This window comes from Hippocampus guttulatus, chromosome 20, assembly GCF_054856545.1.
Source record: "Hippocampus guttulatus isolate MCC_2025c chromosome 20, RoL_Hgut_1.0, whole genome shotgun sequence".
Classification (NCBI taxonomy): domain Eukaryota; kingdom Metazoa; phylum Chordata; class Actinopteri; order Syngnathiformes; family Syngnathidae; genus Hippocampus; species Hippocampus guttulatus.
In genome coordinates, this window is record NC_141280.1 from 6,844,078 (window position 1) to 6,863,891 (window position 19,814).

Genomic DNA, 19,814 nt, shown 5'->3' on the forward strand with positions numbered 1-19,814 from the left:
AAAAAAACGTTTTGATGAAAAGGTTCTATACAGTGAAACCGTGCTATAACGCAGTTCACCTTTCAAGGCGTTGCCGTTTCGCAGATTTTTTGGGATTTTTAGATTGCAGTTTTTGACAGTGCTCACCAATTTGCGATTGCGACAAAAACAGGTTTTGATCTTTGGTTTCATTCTATTGTATAGTAAAATTGTAAGAAAAAATTAATAAAGCTGACTCTGTTGTGATTCTAAGTTCATGGTAATATTGAAATAATATTCAAATAATGTACCTTTTCTGCATGATAGTAAAATGACACACTGCACATTTGTTTAGTTATTGTGCCCCCTGCTGTTACATTTGAGGGTTGCATTGAGGGCCAGGAAGTGGTTCATGTTGAGGTGCGTCAGTTTGAGGGAAGAGACGCAACTTTTTTTTTTCTTTTCCTATTTTAGTTATTTGGTTAGTTTTTGTCAAATATAATCATCAAACCTTGATCCGGCCCCAAATACAACACACGCCGTCTTAGGTCTAAACAATCAAGGATCATCTGCATACTTTGTGCTTTTATTGATCCAACAAAACAACCGAAAATATCTAATCATGCATGGTTAATAAAAGGAACAAAGGTTATATAGTCTTGATGAAGGTGTCGGTGTCCGAATCAGAGGTCGAAAGTGGGTGCTTGGCAGTTGCAGGAATTTTGTGTCCTTATATTAAAGAGAAGAACTAAAACAAACTGTCGAGACAGATGTTCACGTGTCAAAACATTCCAGCAATAACAATATAAAACACCAACCGAGACTGTCAAATTCAATCAAAGGAAAAAGAAAAAAACTGAGCTAATTTGTCACTGTTTGTTAATTAACTGTGACTGGTACACAAGGCCAATGCTGTTTATACAGGTGTCAAGTTAAGGGTGTGTTTGTTTTAATAGATAGTATTGGCCGTTTTTTACTTTGTGTATGTACAAGTTTCAGGTTGACTAAAATTGTCATTTGAATAGCTACATACAAAAAAATATCTGTCATTTTCTACTCAATAAATATAGAATAAATACAATGGTACCTTGATTTACAGGTTTGATTAATTCAGTGACCACCATTGAAATGACATTCCGGCGCCGCAAAAAACACCCATGTTGTGTTTTTAATTTAAAAAAAATGTAGTGCAATATTTAAAAATATAAGACATAAGGAAAGAGAATGTCGTACGTGAAGCTGGATGCTATTTAAATTTTGGTTCGCAATGTGAAAAATCGACTGGATTTTTCTTTTTAATCCTGTAAGTCAAGGTACCGCTGCACACATTCTTACGATGTAGAGAGGCCTCTCACTTTCCAGTCATCACCAGTCACGTTCACAACACATGCACTTCTGTGGCTTCTATTCCCGTTTTTCCCCTCAAGGTCCGTCAGTTGAGGAGTGTTCCGTACAACTGTGCCTTGGTTAGGCTGTCTTTCCGGGAAAGTCCCAGAGAGGCAAATTTTTGGTGGTACGGCGGCGGAGGCGGTGGGGCCGTTGGGGGCGACGACAGGCTCACCTGGGCGGACAGGTTGTGCATCTCCGCCTGGTAGTGCTGAAGTTCCGCCACCATCTCCATGGACCGGCAGTTGAGGGATTCGGTGGAGCCGTTGGGACTTTGCTCCCCATAATCGGCACTTTGGCCTCCGGATGCCTCATTGCCCTCTCGGTCTTTGGAGCTGCCCGAGTGGTAGAGGCTGTGCTCGGAGCCTTGGCTGTCCTCGTACAAGCGGGCTTGGCTGTGAGCCTGGCGGAGCACCGGGCTGCACTCCGGACTCGCAGCCACCCACACCGGATCCTGCATGCCGCCGGCTGCCTGCTGCTCATAGTAGTCGGCCCCTTCCTGGAAGCTGCTGTAGAGCGGGCCCAGACGTATCTTGGCCGGCCTCACGGAGAAGTGCTGCTCGGAGAAGCTGTACGGCGAAGCGCGGCCGGGACTGCGGTAAGAGTGCGAGCTCAAGTCTTCGGCGCTGAGCTGCCGCCATCTTCCGATCAGCTCCTCTTCCTCCTCCTCCTCGGGGGCCAGGGTGCTTCCTCGGCGACTGTCACCGTAGGCGACGCTCGGGGAAGACGATTGAGGCAGGGGCTCGTAGGGCTCGCTGAAACAGGAGGACATGGTGCGGCTGTACACGGGTGAGCTGCTGTTCTGCTGGTGGATCATCTCCATCTGCTGGAAGGGATGATTGTTACCGAACCCTCTGGGACTATCCCTGTCCCAGGATGAGTCGCTCTTCCTCTCGTAGTCCCCGGCATCCCTCCAATCCATGTAGAGGGTGTGTTGGCGCGGGGAGGAAGCGGCGCTGCTCGGCGGGCCGTTAGCTTTGTCTTCCGAGCCCCCTCCGCTGAAGCTGGAGTAGGAGCTGGAGCCCACCCCCAAGGGGGGGAACTCGGCAAAGCGCTCCTGGGTAAAAGAGGGTCTCAAGCCCACGGGGCAATCCTCCGGGTTGCTGTCGGTGGAATTCTGCGGCTCGTAGAGGAGCTTCCTCTGACCGTGAAGGTCCACGCTGGGCCTGCGCTCCCGGTGCCGGTCGTCGGGGCAGTAAAGGGCCGTGTCGCTGCTGTACAAGTCGGACTTGTAGGCCGCGCGCAGACCCAGGCGCTCCCCACCGTGGGCCAACGTTTCCAGAACGAAAGCGTGGTCCGGCGTATGAGGGCTGGGGGAGCGCGAGGCGTGGCTGCTGCTGCACGCCTCCTCGGGCTTCTCGAGCACCTGCCCGATGAGCGAGGCCGGCACGGAGTCCGAGTATGTGTGGCAGACCGGAGGCTCTTCCATGTGCATAGTCAGTCGCTCCTGAAAGTCAGTAGGTAGCTGAGAGCAAAAAACACATGCCCAGGTCATTAACTCATTCACTCCCAAAGACGTTTTTAAACGTCTTTTCAGACTTGGTCTAGAATTGGCTGGTACTGAATGAGTTAAGATTCCAAAGTAGACTTTACACTGATCGGATTGGGCAGTTATTGTGATGCAAGTCAGTCGTGATGCCATGATTTTGCCGATCGATCAGTTACCACGTGCGCATGGACAGCTTCAGACCCCTCTGATGTAATCGTGAACTTTTTCTCGATACGTCATTTTGTGTGCATACTGGTTATACTTTGTCAGTCCTGCGCAATCCATTTCCAATCACAGCAGCGGGGGAGGGGGGGTCCATAATCTCATGTGCGTTTTGTCATGTGCATAAGACTGATGCGGTGCAAAGAGGCGTCCTAACGAGACCACGTCGATACGTGCAACAAGTACAATTGAACTATGGGGCGGCGCTGTGCTAACCAGCCAGCAGATTTTGCTGTTTTGTCAGCCGAAAAGCACTTCGGGGTTTAACACATCAACCGGTTGTGACATTTATGAATTTTTTTTAAACCTCATTTCCCCCCCCCCTTTTGTTTTATTTGGGTGGGGGCTCACCTCGGAGAGTTGGGCCCTGTAAAGGGATTTGTTGCATTGGAGAAGCTGAGCGGCCAGGTTGCAATCCTTCCTGTAGACGTCCTACGGAGCGAGAAGCATCAAGATGCGATTATTCTTATCAACCGAGAAGCGGATATGATGGAAGCCTCATGCAATCGTGACATCATCGTCACCCGTGGTGATGAAAATCAAAAAAAAAAAGTGTCTTATCACATTGTCCTCTTGGAGCTTGTCGATGGTGAGCTTGGCCTCCATCAGGTGGTTGTTGAGGACGATGATCTCTCTGCTCAGCGCCCGCTTTTCGTCGTCATGGTGCTGCGACTGACAAGATGACAGGTGAGCGTTTCCGCGTCACCTTGACTGCAGTTCCGAGTTTCAAAACGTCGAATTTTCATTTCATGCAAAAAAACCACTCGCCGGTCCTCTCCTATCTTAAGGAGCCCAAGCGATTATCCCGCCGGTGTTGCAATGTGATGTAACATCTTGCCGATGACACCGCCGTGTGCCGTAACAATGTTTAGCCGCCGCCGATTAAAAGCAAAAGCCCCCCCCGAAGGTCACGCGGGTTTACTGTCTTATTAACATCTTTTCTGGTCTGGCCGATGAGGCGAGGTGTGTTGAACGGAGGAACAATTGGGGGGGGGGGGGGGGGGGGGCTGCTGTCACACGCTACGCTTTGGAGGACGACGCACCATCTTTAATAAGCCCTAATTAACGTCAAGGCATTGGGTATTACACTACCCGCTGCAGCATTTCACTTCTTACTTACATCTCGGTGAATCTTCTCTTCTAGATCTTGGTTGATCCTCTGCAGTGCGGAGTAGCTGCTTTGAATCCTAAAGCGCACAGTTAACAACGTACATTGTTTATCCACAATCACGCAAGCTGGCGTAAAACAAGCGCACCGTTTAAAATAAATAAATACATTCGGTCAATCTTACGAAGAAATGTGCATATCTGACTGTTTGGACAATTATTTTTATCTATACACTCGGGTATGAGCTGCCTCCTGAAGCAAAAGCGGAGACAAAAATAAACTGCAGGAAAGCGTAGCCCGCCCGCATTTGATCATTCAGCGTTTTCCCTCCTCGCATCTTTCTTCAGCCACTGCGGCACGCATTTGACGTTTCATATATGCGCATATGTGCGTGGGTTTTCTCCGGGTGCTCCGGTTTTCTCCCACATTCCAAAAACATGCATGGCAGGCTGATTGGACGCTCTAAATTGTCCCTAGGTGTGAGTGTGGGCGTGGTCTCTGTGTGCCCTGCGATTGGCTTGCAACTGATTCAGGGTCATTCTTCCAGTTAGAATGTTCAAACCTGCGAAGCTTATCGGTAAACTTATCCAGCTCTTCCTGAGCGCGGCGCAGCTCGGTCTCCAGGTACTGCCGAGTGGCGTCAAACTCGCTCTGCAGCAGCTCCAGCTTGTGCGTGGTGTAGGAAAGTCGCTTCCGCAGGTCTTCTTTCTGCTCCAGCAATGAGCTGCGCACACACATAAATCGAGTTATCGCGTCAAATTTCCTCAAGCAACGAACGGGGAGGTGCGCATATCCGACCGACAGCCGTGCAAAGGGGGAGTGGGGGGGGGGGGGGGGTGATGGAGAGGGCGATTTCAAGCAGAAAAATGGCGTGCGCATGCAGGCAGACACACCATAAGCGGCGTTTCTGATTCTTGGAATTAAAAGCTGAGAGCCAGTGTGAGAGAAACCTAATCAGCAACGGTGAAATATGAGCTGGAAACTCTTTAATACATCACGCGAATGGAACGTGAAGGCCGAGATGTCGGGATACGCCGTGCAATTCCACACGGCAATTTTTTTTCCCCATTTTATTTTATTTATTTATATTACAGTCGGCGCTGCCTCAATCTAATGAAAGGGCAAGCGTACGTGGGAAATGAGGAAACGTGGGCCGCCGCCATGGATCCGAGCGCGGGCGGCCGGGCCTAATGGAGCCCGTATTGACGGACAGCTGGAGGAAGGAAGCTAATGACTATCTGCGGCCCGGATAACAAACAAATAGAGATGCGCTCGCGTGCTCTTTTCACTCCCGTGCCTCATTTCTCTCCCTAATAACCACGTCAGGTAACAAAAGGCTCGAGATGGAGAGGCTCTCTTTTCGGCGCTCACCGGTCGCACGGAGAGGAGGGATCATCCACAGGGCATCTTATTAATATTCATGCCGGCGAGATTGCAGAAAGTAGTTGGTTCATTCTTTTTTTGGGGCGTGGGGGGGGGGGGGGGGGTGACGTATGCGCAAGTCATAGAAGCAGCTACACGTGTTGAAGACAAAATGTTGTCTGCTGCAAGCTGGACAGGATCTGCAGAAACAAAGCCGCTTCCCCGGGCACAAATCCTACCGGTGCATTTAAACCGCAGTGAGTTGACTCACTAAATTTTTGGCAACACGTCCCCCCCCTCCTTCACTACGGGCCGACGCTATGTCAGCGTTGCATTAGGTTGAGATGCTGAGATCGCCCCCTACTCCAATGGTCCCTTGTGCCTTCAAATCTGTACACGATGTTCTTGGGGCAATACGCCTACTGGCTTTTAAGAATTAGGACTCGCAGCACGGTGGAACCTATTTTGGGGGTGCCAGTTTTCTGCTCCACCGCAATTTATCACTTTTTTAACCCTGGAGATCCCAAAGGGTCAAATTTGGCCCTCATCCTAAATTAGGATTAAAGCATTCAATATTTGAAAAAAAAAAACATATTTTGGTGTTCAGTGAATATATAGCAGTCATTTAACTCATTCACTCCCAAAGACGTTTTTAAACGTCTTTTCAGACTTGGTCCAGAATTGGCTGGTACTGAATGAGTTAATGTAAAATTCATCATTTTCCAAAGAAGAAAGGGGTTCTTGGGATCTCCAGGGTTAAAAAAAGTGAAAATGTGACTCAGCCACTCATTTCCCGCACGTTCATTCAAAGGAAGTATTTTCTAAGTTGTGTGAAAAGGTTCCACAGTGAAAGCTTTTACCCACAAAGCAAGGTAAAAAAAAAAAAGCCTCCTGGTCTGCCCGGCAACATCGACAGTTAACACATCCATGTACAAATCAGACCTTCAAAACAAAAGCATGCAGAATAGCACAGTTGCACCACACCTTTGATGCTTACTTTCAGCAGTCGCACAGAACAAACAAGCACAAAAATAGTTTGAGGGTGAATAAATTAAGCCACCACGTGCCCAAGGAAAGTGCGGTGAAACTGAAAATCGGTCCCAATGGTTTGAACCAAACATGTGAAAACCCCCTTTTATGTTTGATGACATCACATAGCAGGCCGTCGTTCCCCCCCCCCCCAGGACACACTAAGCGCCACTTCTCCATCTGGGTCTGCTCAGTCCGATTCCACCGATATGTCTCACGAACGCGACACCTTCCCCTCAATTTCCGATTGCCTTGCAGCCCTCAACCACCTCTGTTTTTTTATTTCTCTCTTGGAAACTCAATGAGTCGAGTTCGACTCCAGCAGAGAGAGGGGAGGTGTCGTGAGCTGCTCGCCAACGGGGGGATTTATCTCCTATGTATTCATAAATAGGACTAGAGAGTTTGGCTGTCCTGAAAGAAAAGTGCCTCAAGAGAGCCGCCGTTATATAAGGTGCTTTAATTCAAACAGCATTTGAACCGAGTAGCTGAACAGCCTAGTTTGGATGCGCCTGTTATTTACTCTGACACAATTAAACATCTTTGCTTCCAGCGCGGCCCTGCACCAAATGTTTATACTCCTAACAAAAAAACAAAAACAAAAAAAAAAACCTCATTAATATAATCGCTTTCTTTAAATTTAAATGGTAGGGGGGCCGACGTATGACTCTCCAGGCAGTTGCCCTAATTGTTAATACATTTGCAACCCAGTCAGAGACGAATGCAGAGCAGACTTGTGAGCAAAGTCTCAAGTGACTGGATGGCTTTTTTTTTTTTAAAGTTTTTTTCGCACTCCACCTCCAACCGCCTCACCTCCCTTTCAACCCGGCATCGGCGCGGGAATACAGGGTGTTTGTTGTTGGCTATGGGATGAATTTACATAGAGTGGGCTCGAGGGAACGGCGGGAACGGCGTCCCATTAGCGACCGAGGCCGCGAGCGGGAGCTGAGTCAGACGTAAATGAGTGCTCTCACTCGGGGCGAAGAGGATGACGAAGGCAACGTGACTCCTTGCTTTGGCAGACGATGCATTTGTGTGACTGGATGAGGTGGGAGAGAGAGGAGACACCTCGTGGGCGGATGAGTGGACAAACAGATTTAAAAAAAAAAAAAAATGAGGACAGGTGGCAAAGACGGTGCGATTCCATTCGATTGGCTTACCTCTTTTTCAGATGTTTGCCGCCGTTTCGGGGGACTTTTGAGGCGGTTTTGCCAATGTATATCTTTTTCATGGTTTGTCTGTGTTCCTTTACTCTCATGTGTTCATAGGGGGTCGACCACGAGGTGCCGACGGGTGTTAGTGTCCCGAAAGAGACCGCCCTAAATCATGCCTGCGGGGTTAGCGATTGTTCTACCTGCCAAACAAAACAAACACACATGAATCAATCTTTCAGTCGATAATCCAGATGAATGGCCGAGATCAATAAACATGTTAGCGAACAGTATTTTGGGGGCTAAAGGTCACGCAACTCTGAGCGATGACGTCGCCGCTCGCCGTTGGTACAAACGAGCGACTGATCTGAGATACCGCTAAATGCGATCATTTTTACAAAGCGAATCGAGACAGCCACCGCGTCGAAACAAAACGACTTTGACAACGGGGCTCTGTTCTTCTGCGGCCGCCTCCTCTAAATATTCGGGGATGACGCGTGCGGGAGGAACGCCAACGTCAGCCCTCAGACGACGGCTGCGGGTTGTTTCGACGAACGCGTCCGCCGCGGTTTGAACAAAGACGCTTCCAGCTGAGCCCCGATAACGTCCCCTCGGAAGGGGGGGGGGGTGACGGGGACAGAGGTACCCGCAGATCTCTGTAGCGACACCCGCCCCCCCCCCCCCCGATAACGAGTCGGCGGATATTGCACCTAACACACCCAAAGGCGCACGCGCAGGTGTCAAAAGGAAAACGTGTTGATCCGCTCGCACCTTGTTGCTGGTCGGCGATTTCCGCATCAGGCCGTGTAGGCAACAGCTGGTGACAAGTCTACCCCCCCCCCCCATCCCCCATCCCTCCCTGACACACACAAGCACCAGAGGCTTCTCTCGAGCTGCTCCCCGGTGAGTCATCACACACCGGCACAGTGAGGTGAGATTGGCCCTGCCAGTTTAGAGCTATTTGGGAGGCTGATGTGTTTGTATGCATCTCACCATAAAAGTGTCGATCTGCATGTCTTGCTTGTGGCTTTGTACGCTGCGGCGTCTAAACACACACACACACACACACACACACACACACACACACACACACACACACACACACACACACACGAAGGAATAACGCAGCGCCATAAACATTGGGGCATCTCAGGCCATGTCGGTCGTTCCCTAGCGTCCGTCCTCCTCTCGTCCTCCCCCCTCATCCCCCCCGGTCGACTTCTCGCTCCTTTAATTGAGCCTCCTCGCCGCGCGGCGCCGCATCGACGGACGGGGAACGCGTTCATACGAGGCTGCCAGCCGCCCACCCACGCCATGCTCGCTTTGGAGAGAATTTCAGAGCGCTGATAAGCACAGCGGGAAGGGAGGCGGGGAGCGGAGGAGGATGAGGACATGAAAGTTGGGGGTGAGGTGGGGGGGGGGGGGGAAGCAGGAAGTGGTTATGAGGTGAAGGTTTACTCCATCAGGATCCCCCCCCCTTTTTTTTTTTAAAAATACGGCAGGCACACGCACAGACATTTGTGCTTGAACAAAAATAGATTAGGGAGGTGAGGGGGCAGGCATCCATAACCAGCAGCTACAGTAGATAAGTCTACACACCCCTTGTTCAAATGCCAGATTTCATAATCGAAAAAAAAAAAATCTTTTCAAATCGTTTTCACTCTTATAACGTGAACCATAACCCGTACAACTCAAGATCCTGCCAACCGCTTCCGATTCAACTGGACTGTTCTCGTCGGCTTTCCTGACGTTTTCTAGTCACATTTTGTGGCAAAACCAAGCTTCCCAAAAAAAAATAAAAAAAATAAAACTCAGGGGATCTCATTTTCAAAGGTATCAATCGGGAGAGCCAGCGCTTTACACGGCGGCAAGCAAGGTCATCTAGCAAACGGGCCAATAATTACATCACTCCCACCACTTTCAATTCCGATCATGGATCACTTTCCCTTTAAGGGGAAACGATTCAATTATTCGTGGTGACGGTAGAATACGTGAACGAGTAATGGCATCGGGGCAACAGCGCGAAGCTCAAAGTAAGATGGACTTCCGAGTCTCGCAACGTTAGAAATGACAAGGACAAGAGAAGGGAAGAAATTACCTCTGTAATTGAGTTACCAGATAAGCTAACAGCTAGCCTGGGGGGGGCTTGAGTGGGAGGAACCGTGGAGCGTGAACAGATGGTCCGAGAGATGTTGCGTAGACAGCAACGACCTAGTTTAAAAAAAAAAAGGGGGTTATTTTATCACCAAACAGAGTTTCACCCAAAAAAAATGGGTTGGTCACAGCGCATGACGGTGTGACCAGGAAATCCCGTCGCAACACTCAAAACGGAGTAGAGACGGAGACAAAACAATCACGTCGTCATCGAGGGGGAACTCCCGCCCCCTCACTCTGCTTGCGCGGGAGTCAGGCGAGTGAACCACGACACTACAGCACTGCAGTCGGTGACCGCTTACTGCTTTCAAAACGTTGAAATATCCCCTTTAAGACTCGTTTTCCAATCTTCACGTTTACACCGCTCTCATATTTTCAGTCCAGAGAGCATTACGATGTTGCGTTTGTGACTACCTTGCTTGTTGGAAGCCAGATGTTCAGGTACAGTACGAGATGTCCATTTTGGGTTACAATTTGGATACCGACTCCGCCATTTATTGGCAACCAGTCGTGGGCGTAACCGGTCTGTGGCTACAAGTTCAACGAAAACTCCCGGCTCGATCTTTCACCAGTGAGGATCCCCTAGCTCCAAGCTCAGCATTCGAGTGAAGACAACCTGGGGGTGGGGGGTGGGGTCGTGGGGGGAGAGACGACTGACTCATCGGAGACGCAGACACACATAAAAGATGACCGCTCTCCGCCGTCCACCCCTTCCCTCCACATCTGCGCCAATCTATAATGCGCGTGACTCAACCACGCCACGTTGAAAACATCTCACACCTAAGCCTGCCCCGGTATTGAGTAAATGAAGACCAAGACATTGCAAACGCGACACCATAACCAGAAGAGCTCGGGGTTAATGACCCGCTAACACCTTTAATGTGCCTCACATAATGCCCAGCAAGGCTACTGCAGTGGACAGCTTACCATGGTATCAGGTTACAGGGTGCATGAAAGGGTTAAAAAGCAACCCAACAAATAACCCAGCAATTATGGAAAAAAAAACAGTCACCGGGTAGATACGTTCACCAAAAATAAATAAATAAAATACTAATTGGCGTCCAGTATCAATATCAAACTCAAATAGAAAGAACAGTTCAAATACAATACGAAATAACAGCGCGCAGAGCATCTGTATTCACTGCTCCGTTTCCTGACTGGCAAGGATGCACAAATTGCACTTTTGTTGAAAGGTCACTTTCATGATTATATGGAATAGAACTGGACACGTGGAGCACAAAGCTTTACATAATTCTGTTTCTTCGCAGCGGAATACCACTCGGTGATCATTCAGAGAATGCACTCTTCGTCCGGATGAACGCAACAGAGGCGCCGCATATACAGTACCGTATTTGTACAAATATAATTATCAAATGAGCACTTTCCAAGAATGACGATCGGAGTGATTTCCCAAATGAACGAGTGCATCTTTTATACATGAACCGTATCCTATTATTAGATCCAAGACCGCATCTGCAATGCTAATCGACAAATCTCAATCTTATTAAAAAAAAAAAAAAAAAAAAAAAACACTTACGGCAATTGGTCGGGGGGGCTGCGAGTCTGAAATCGGATCGTGCGCAAAGATTAGCAGCAGAGCCATTCATTTCCATACATTTATCGATTGCAGTAGACTGTCAATTGTGTTTGTGAAATTTTAAGGGCTGTAAAAGACATGCGCCATTCGCGCACAGTGGAACCTCCCAAATCAAACACCTCAAGTGGTACAATTTGGAATTTATTTACGCCTCAAAAGCAAAGCCGGCTTGCCCATTAGGCAACGTCGGTAATATTTTCGAATGGATATTCTGTTATACACGCAAATCATCAAAATTGGTATCACTGTCTCGTCACTTCAGATTAACCACTTTAGTTCGCATTAACACTTAAAAAAAATAAAAAGAACATTAGGCCAGCTCTGTTACACGATATTTTTACATGCCGGCCGAGTGCTTCCACATGAGGAATGAACGTGACCCGTTGCTGCCGAGGAGGGCAAAGGAGAAGGATCGCAACGCGCGAGCTGATAAGGTTCGTTTAATGACTCCTGGGGGAGGCTGTCAACGTTTCCTCCGCGCAGACCTTGCATAACTGATTCAAGGCTGGCTGGTCAGACCGCCACGGCCAGAAGGACACATTAGTACATTGAATCCATAAAAATTGCAACGCTAACAGCCACGGTCTAGCGTATTTAATTTAGATTTTTTTTTTTTTTTTGGGTGGGTTGCATATTAAGCAAACAATATTTATTCAAGCGCTGCTGCCGTTCTGCTACATTTTATAGTGAACCAATATTCTGTTGAATTTAATTCAATTTAAATAATCCATTCTCGTTTGACAATAAACGGCACAATGTGAATGTTTTAACATCCTCAACTGTCAAAAAAAAAAATGTAAAAAATAGTATTGCAAAATGAGGAGAAAGAATTGCTGAAAGTTGGTCAACGTCACAAAAAAAAAAAAAATTGGAATACAAGTGTAAAAAGAAGTTAACCATTCACATGGCGAAGACTTTTGAGATTTGCTTAATTTGAGGTCTACCTTTTCGGAAAATTCGTGTTGAACTCCAAATTGTTTGACATGAGGCACATTTCTTCATTGCACCCAAACTCCCAATTTGGAAATTTCACTGCGCAGTCCCAAAAACTGTCACTGTAATAACGATGATCCGTCTTTATTTTTTCACACAACGTATTTGTTCAGTATGGAATCTGAAACGGAAAGCTATTGCGCTGATTGACTGACAAGTGGTGGCGAACCACGTTAATTCGAGCATTTAATTGTTCTGGCTGTCACTAATTGTTGCCGGCATAGGTTGATATACTGATGTTCCCCAAGTTAGCGAGGATCGGCTTGACTCTGAAGAGGACACGTGTTATACAAGATGGATGGGTGGATTTAAAAGGTTCCACTAGCGCTAACCAAATGTAATTATTGCCATGAAAAGGACGACATCGGTCACGTTTAAGTGAACTGGGTCGTCCTGATAAAATCCTCTCCAAATATCATCGAATGATTTAACTTCCTTTCAGAATCGCGTTCGGTTCAATCTGGCGGTATCAATCAGTGCCGAAGAGCAGCGCTAAGATTAAAAAAATAAATAAATAAATAAAATCTGCAAATCAAAATGAAATCTCCTTCATGCAAAATTGACATGACTCTCTCCCCCCGCGGGGCACCCTGGGGCAGGAACCTCCGTGAGGAGGGGCGGGGAAGAGAATTTCAGGGCATTTCATCATGTACAGACCGCTGGTTGTCGGTGATGAAGTGAGCAGGTGGAAGCGGGGGGGGGGTTACCGGTAAGGTCGGCCTTCGTAAAACCGAAGAGCGAGGACAAGAAGCGCGGGACTCCCTTCATCCATCTTGGCAAGGCTGCAATAATTCAATTGAAACCATGACACGTCGCCAGGAAACCTTGACGAGCCTTCGTTGAAACAGTCCTAACGGCTGTCTGTGATCAACAAAAGCATCGACAGTATTTCCATGTGCACACGTTTACCAATGGCTCACTGAGGAGGGGAGAAAAAAAAAAAAAAGCAAAAACGAGGCTTGCCCTGCATCTGATGCGTTCCTTCTCAACCCCCCCTGCCAAGCAACTTCAAATCGGGAAAGTGGATGAGCACTGGTCCTTTTCGAACGAGTGTCTGAGAAAGCATCTGAAAATGATCTCAACACCTACGAGAGTTGCAGGAGCGGCGCTCGCCCTGCAGTTATTAATCACCGCGGCATGGAGCATTCCGACAGGTGAACGCAACATCGTGCAGGATCAAAACAAGTCTTGCAAGTCAACACCAACTCCTTCTGTACGGAAATTCCGGACCGAGTCAAACTAGCCCTTGCGCCTCGCACGCATTCTGAAGCATTGAATACCCCCCCCCCCACCCTCCTCTCGCCCCCACATCCGCCTCATCAAACTAGCAGAAAAGCAGGTCTGCGTTCTTTCCAACGCAGCCACACACGCACGCACAACCACTCCAAAGATGCAAAGAGTGACGCGATACCTGGTGCTCAAGCACAGCTTCATCCTGAAGAAGGACAGACGACCCCCCCCCTCCCACTCCAGGGCTGACTTAGTCAACGTTGGGCGAAAACTCCCTCCTGAACGTTATCGGCTCCCCCTCCCCCGAAGCTGCGAGAAACCCCCGCTGCCGCACGCTGCTGACGATGCAGCTGACGCCTCTGCTGCCGCTCCGACACCAGCAGCAGCAGCAGCAGCAGCAGAAGTAGAAGATGACCAAGCCAGGGAGGGAAGACTGTGCAAGAGAGAGGAAGAGTGGGAGGGAAGAGGACGCGGGGAGAAGGCGTGGGTGCGATGAAGGAAGGATAAAGGAGTGGATGCCTTACCTGATGGTGTCTACGTGGTTCACGCCATGGTCACACACCTAAAAGGAAACAAGAGTATGTTACGCTGTCAGCGGAGGGGGGGTGGGGTGAGGGGGTGCGGGAGCAACGTACCATGTTCGTTTTGTCATGCTTCTGTTTGTGTTCATCTCCCCTCCCAACACCCCCTCATGCGCCCTCATTCATTACTTCTCCAGGGAAAAAAAAAAAAAAAAGGGCTTCACCGCAGCCTGCGCGTGAGGTGCGAACGATGGCATCAGCTCGACGAACGGCATGAGAGAAGAAGAGTGAGAGGCATCGAGCGGCGGGAGACGGAGGGGAAGGGGAGAGGAGGGGGGTGGGGGGGGGGGGGGGGGGGTTAAAGAGTGGAAACATCCATTGCAGCCAGACTGCAGATACAGTATATTGCAAGCGAGAGAAAGCGGAGGCAACCTCAGTTCCCTCATTGATGTGCGGGGGCAGAAGGGACGCGATGCGGCTCGGGAAGGGCGAGACGTGAAAAAAAAGACCAAAGAGGCACAGGTGGTTCCATCTGTTGAATCTGGAGACGGTATCATTCCGACATATCTCGTCAGCACTTTTTCCCCAACACACATTCCCGGCCGGCCTTATCTTATCTGCACCTTTGCACGCTTACAAGTTGAAATTAGTTACGACTGCAGAGTCACACCATTAACTCATTCACTCCTAAAGACGTTTTTAAACGTCTTTTTAGACTTGGTCCATAATTGGTTGGTCCTGAATGAGTTAAATAGTTCGATGGGGGGGAGGCGGGGGGTCTCCTGGTAGTTACTTTTCGTGTAGAGAGCATTGAAGATAAGGGCCCGGCAAAAATTCTTTTCAATTGGTGCCGTGACTCGAATGCAACATTTTTATCCAGACGCGTTTCATGAGTTCAATTTGCAAAATCACTCCGATGAACCACTATTCAAAAACAAGGTCTGATTTTCATGAGTAAATTTACAATGAACTTTTTTTTTGGGGTACCAATAATGACATCCATGTACTGCATTTACAATACGAAGACTACATATCACAGAGGCATACATTTTCCATTCAGGATTTGACAATAAAGTTGTACTTGACTTGACACGCATGAGAAATTTGGTGAATTTTTCGACCATGTTAAAGTCTCCAAAAGGGGATTCGGTTATTTGAAGAACGATAAACCCAGCGAGAGCCTACAAAATGTGGATGAAGCACGGCCTCGCGTGATCGAATACATCTTTCTACGTCGCCATCTCTTCATCGGAGTACATGTCGGAGAGGTCGCGCGCAACCATGGAGGCACGTTTGCTACATGTGCACTCGCTCGCCAAGTACGGGGGTGAGGAGATGAAAGTTTGCTGCAAGCAAGCAAGCAACACTGCGATGAACACCAACAGGCTCGCATGCTGGCTCCACAGCCCCCATACCGCCCACCTTTTTTTTTTTTTCCCAAGCAGTTGCTAAGGTGACGGCAAAGGCTGAATTTTAATCAGACAATAAATTAAAAGCAATGTGAGAGCTTCTCTTTTAATATTACATGGCGACATTGCTCATTCCTATGAACCTTCCTGGATGGAGAGTTCTTGATATGACCTGTTGAAATTCTTTATTGCCCCCCTTGTATGATATGCTCAACTATTTTCAAACCGTGCTGTGCCGGTTTATTTGCCGAAAAATAATAAGCAGTCGTGTGCTCCACCTCTGAGGTGAACATCATGCCGAGACATCAAACGCATTCACTTTGGAAGCAAGTCATGTTTAATTGAGCCTTTAATCCGGTCTTCCTGCAACAAGTGTCTTGGGAAAACCACTGGTTGCATTTCTCTAATTAATGACAAGACAAGAGGAGACCGGATGGGTGGGCTGCTGACGAGTACGCTTGGAACAACCTGATCGGCGGCTACATTGATGAGACATCATAGAAAATTTCTTTTAAAAAAAACAATATGGATGTAAATACTAATGACGCAAATGACTAGGCACTCCTGGAGCAAAAAAAAAACAACAACTGGGACTCACCATGTTGATGCCTCTAGGCAGAGAGATGGATCTGGAGGGGCATCTGGGGGAGTTGTGATTAAATTCCAGGAAACGTTTCATTTCAAATCCTTGGCAGAAATTCGGAGGGGGCGGAATTACATTTTGTTCATCGATCAGCAATGGCGGAAGAGTGTCAAGGTTGATCGCCGCATCGTCTGCATGGTCATCCCTTCTCACCACGTCAATGTCTGTCTCCAGATACATTTTTGGAGACTGGTCCACCTGGATCGGATCCTCCGGTGAGAAGTTCTGCTGCTGGGCCATTGAACGCGGCAGCCTCGGGCTCCTCTCGGTCACCTTGTGGTTGCTCGCCTTGATGTGGATCTTCAGATGAAGCGGGAGAGATGAAGCTGGTTTCCCAGATGCCTGCAAAACTGTTTGGACCAAGCACATTGAATGTCACGTCGTCCAAGAACTGAAAATAACTTTACTTCGGCTTCAACCTTCGACCCCCACCCCACCCGCAGACACTCTTGATCTCTTTTCGTGCTAGCTTGGCTCTGACACCAGCCCCTCCTCCCCTGATGCGCTGCCTGATGCTGTCATGCATGGCATTCGATGCAGTTGTTTCCCGCCCCCTCCCCGCGCCGCATGGGATGTGCTCTGAAACAATAACCCCCCCACCCCCGGGCTAGATTGGCTGGCCACCTTCTCTTTTCCTGCAGCGACGTTCGAAAAGCTGCATGGCTTTGCGTCTTGATTGTGCTGTGACTGTGCAAAGTGACTCCTGAGCTCCAGCTAGTCTGGCCGCCCCTGCAGTCAACTGCTGCATCCCTGGCTGCTACTCGGGATAATACAACTGGAGGCCGGACTGAAAGAGGACATCTTTGAAGAAAGACCAATGAGCTCCCCTAACCAGACGTGATCACTGTTGAAAATACAGCGGAGGAGGCCCAAGAATCAGAGGAGCATTGAACATGCTTCGAGTCAAGTCCCTTTTGCTTAGCCTTCCGTCTGCGTGCGCCGTTCTCTTGATTGTCGCGACCGGCAGATGAAACGCGGTCCAGTGAACAACAGCCATTTTGGAGAGTTCTACCCTGATTCATTCTCATTAGTGTGCAAGCCTGACCTAAAAGAGATTCAATACTTTGCACTCGGGGGCTGAACAGATGGACTCCTTCAGTGCCAGGCTAACACTCTGCCCGTGTCAGACAAGGCCATCCGTGACTTAAAATTTAATGCGGTGAACCAAAAATGGTCTCATTATGTCAATCTGACAAAAACGTCACGCCCAATTTCATGTTTGGCTACAAACACCATCATATCATTGGAGATCAACGAGAATGAGATTTTCTGACTGAATTTCCTGACACTACTTTTGCTAAGTTAAACACCGCTCGCACTGCGGGCGCTATTCTTAATTAGAATGCCTATCGATAGAGCAAGCAAAGCTTTTCAGCATTTTCCAGGTCAGTGACTGACCATTGATTTGACTGAGCACTTAACAGTGAGCACACAGAGGCTGGTTCAGCACCACTTTCTACAGTGATGCATGCACATAAATTACTCTCCATATTGTCTGTATTCCAGTGATGTTTCTTTACCCAATACTTGGAACCCAGCATGATACGCTTCGGAAAAGTTCCATAGTGTAGTTAGTTTTCTCTTAACTCATTCAGTACCAGCCAATTCTAGACCAAGTCTGAAAAGACGTTTAAAAACGTCTTTGGGAGTGAATGAGTTAAACATTTATATATTTTGGAGGGGGAAAAAAACAGGGATTTTTGGGCTGTAAGTGGTGCTGGAGTTGGCTGCCATCCATGGATGTGATGAACCACCTTTGAACATTTAAAACTATTAAGAGACATCTGAAACACTGAACCACCAATTACGTCTTTTGTAGGAGAAGCGTCTTGGATTAGACAGACATAACGCAGTACACCACCCGAACCAGACTGGTGCCGTCCCCGGGGGGGTCATTAATGTGACTCCGATATGATAGTTATGACTGAGTGTCCTGCTGTGCCAACTGGCTGCAGGTGCAACACAGCAAGGCAGGAGGCCTATGGGACTACCCCGTCTGGTAGCAAGGAAGGAACACCACATCCCTCAACATACAAACATGTTATTTCCCCAAGGCTGCTTTTTCTTTTAGCGTCTCTCCTTTGCGCCAACCATTTTCAGACGGGTTTAAGCCACTCCTATGATAAACGTCTTTAATAATCTCTTTTCAATTTCAGAAGCAGTAGCGGGGCGGCAGACAATTTATAACCGTCGCCCAGAACAGAGAACGTGAGTCCACGGCAGCCCCAAGGTAATGATGCAGAAATAGATTCCGACTAAAACTGCAGACATGGAGATACGGAACAGTAAATCGCTACTATTTTCAGGGAATATGCTCCGAGCCTTGCCATGAATAGCAAAAACACGTGGCTGTTTCAATGAACTGTCATTGGATCTAAGTCTAGTTTAATGGTCAAAATACTCAGGAAAATAATGAGAATTTGCCACATGGACCAGCAGTGTAAATGCAGCCTTAAACATCCTGAGCGTCACTGACGGCACATTAGGTTTGCAGTTGAGGAATCTTAACGCAAGTCCATAACCACGAGCACATATGAGAACATACGGTTGACCTCCCATTAATTTTATGGCAATCCACCCGCTATGTTTCTATATGGAAGTTGCAACTGAGGCACAATTAGGAAGGGAGTGGGTGATCGGATGACCCCAATACATGTCATTAAACACACCATTGTTTTCTGTCAACTGAGCGAGGCACTACACAACAGTAGCTTCTGGCACACTGACTGGCACTTACACTTATTTGAAGGTGTTGATCGTAGTACTGATGCTTGGCGAAAGTCAAATCTCCGTGCGGCTTCATGGATTCAAAGCACAATAAACCATTTCCAATGATCGGCCTGTATTGGAGGAAAGTGACAATTAGCATTCTGACCGTCGCATGAAAACTGCTTTTAAACTAATAACCAGAGACAATTTGCAGTTTATGGTGCAGGAAAATATATTTAGAGCAAATAAATGTGACAGTCGAGTTTGAGGAGCCGGGGGCAGCTTTTTCCTTGTTGTGATTCGCTCACACTGTGTGCTATTTATAGGAGCAGGAAGATGGGGTTTCAGATCCTGAGCTCCATGCTATCATGGCTGAGAAGCCTTTGTTATTAATTACATGTTCAACAAGCCTACACAGATTTTGTGGTGGCAGCACAGCATATCCATGGCAACAGCCATTTGGTCTCACCTCTCTACGATGCATGCTGCCAAAGATGGGGCTCGAGGAAAATTCAAATGAAACTTTGGAAAAATACTCATCTTGACACATCAGCTTTCATGAGCTGTTATTCTAGGTTGCAAAAACAGTCAAGATGTAAACAGGTAACTTTAGAAAGTTTTTTGTATGTGCAGAGCAGTGTTATTTTGCCACCTTTAATACAATTGTAAAAGACTGTTTAAAAGAGTGCAAACTACACCTAAAACGTAATGTTTTCTGTTGGCACTTAAATTATTCTCTCTCCGCTACTGCCTGTTCACCAAAGTGTGAAGCTGGCACCCTCTTGCGGTTCCATTCCTCCTGCACACACAAAATGAGCATTGCGGTCAAGTAAATAAAAGCAACAAAGTGGTTCGA

General features: G+C 47.9%; 1 protein-coding gene across 7 annotated transcripts; it reads right to left on the minus strand.

The window, feature by feature from the left end:
- Positions 1-528: 528 nt before the first annotated feature.
- On the minus strand, positions 529-19,131 carry LOC147187789 (brain-enriched guanylate kinase-associated protein-like). 7 transcript variants are annotated; one of them, XM_086099886.1, is made up of 9 exons: positions 13,858-14,186; positions 9,801-9,913; positions 8,696-8,747; positions 7,712-7,905; positions 4,726-4,887; positions 4,176-4,242; positions 3,620-3,727; positions 3,407-3,487; positions 529-2,809 (listed from the first exon to the last, which is right to left on the minus strand). In XM_086099886.1, the coding sequence occupies exons 4-9, from the start codon at positions 7,807-7,809 to the stop codon at positions 1,391-1,393; spliced, it is 1,935 nt and encodes a 644-aa protein (XP_085956012.1). In that variant the 5' UTR covers positions 7,810-7,905; positions 8,696-8,747; positions 9,801-9,913; positions 13,858-14,186; the 3' UTR covers positions 529-1,390. The 7 variants fall into 7 exon arrangements, with proteins under 7 accessions (XP_085956012.1, XP_085956009.1, XP_085956010.1 ...); XM_086099883.1 differs by lacking the exons at positions 7,712-7,905; positions 8,696-8,747; positions 9,801-9,913; positions 13,858-14,186 and adding exons at positions 14,201-14,238; positions 16,205-16,599; positions 18,987-19,131; XM_086099884.1 differs by lacking the exon at positions 13,858-14,186 and having other exon boundaries at positions 9,801-13,688.
- Positions 19,132-19,814: the final 683 nt, after the last annotated feature.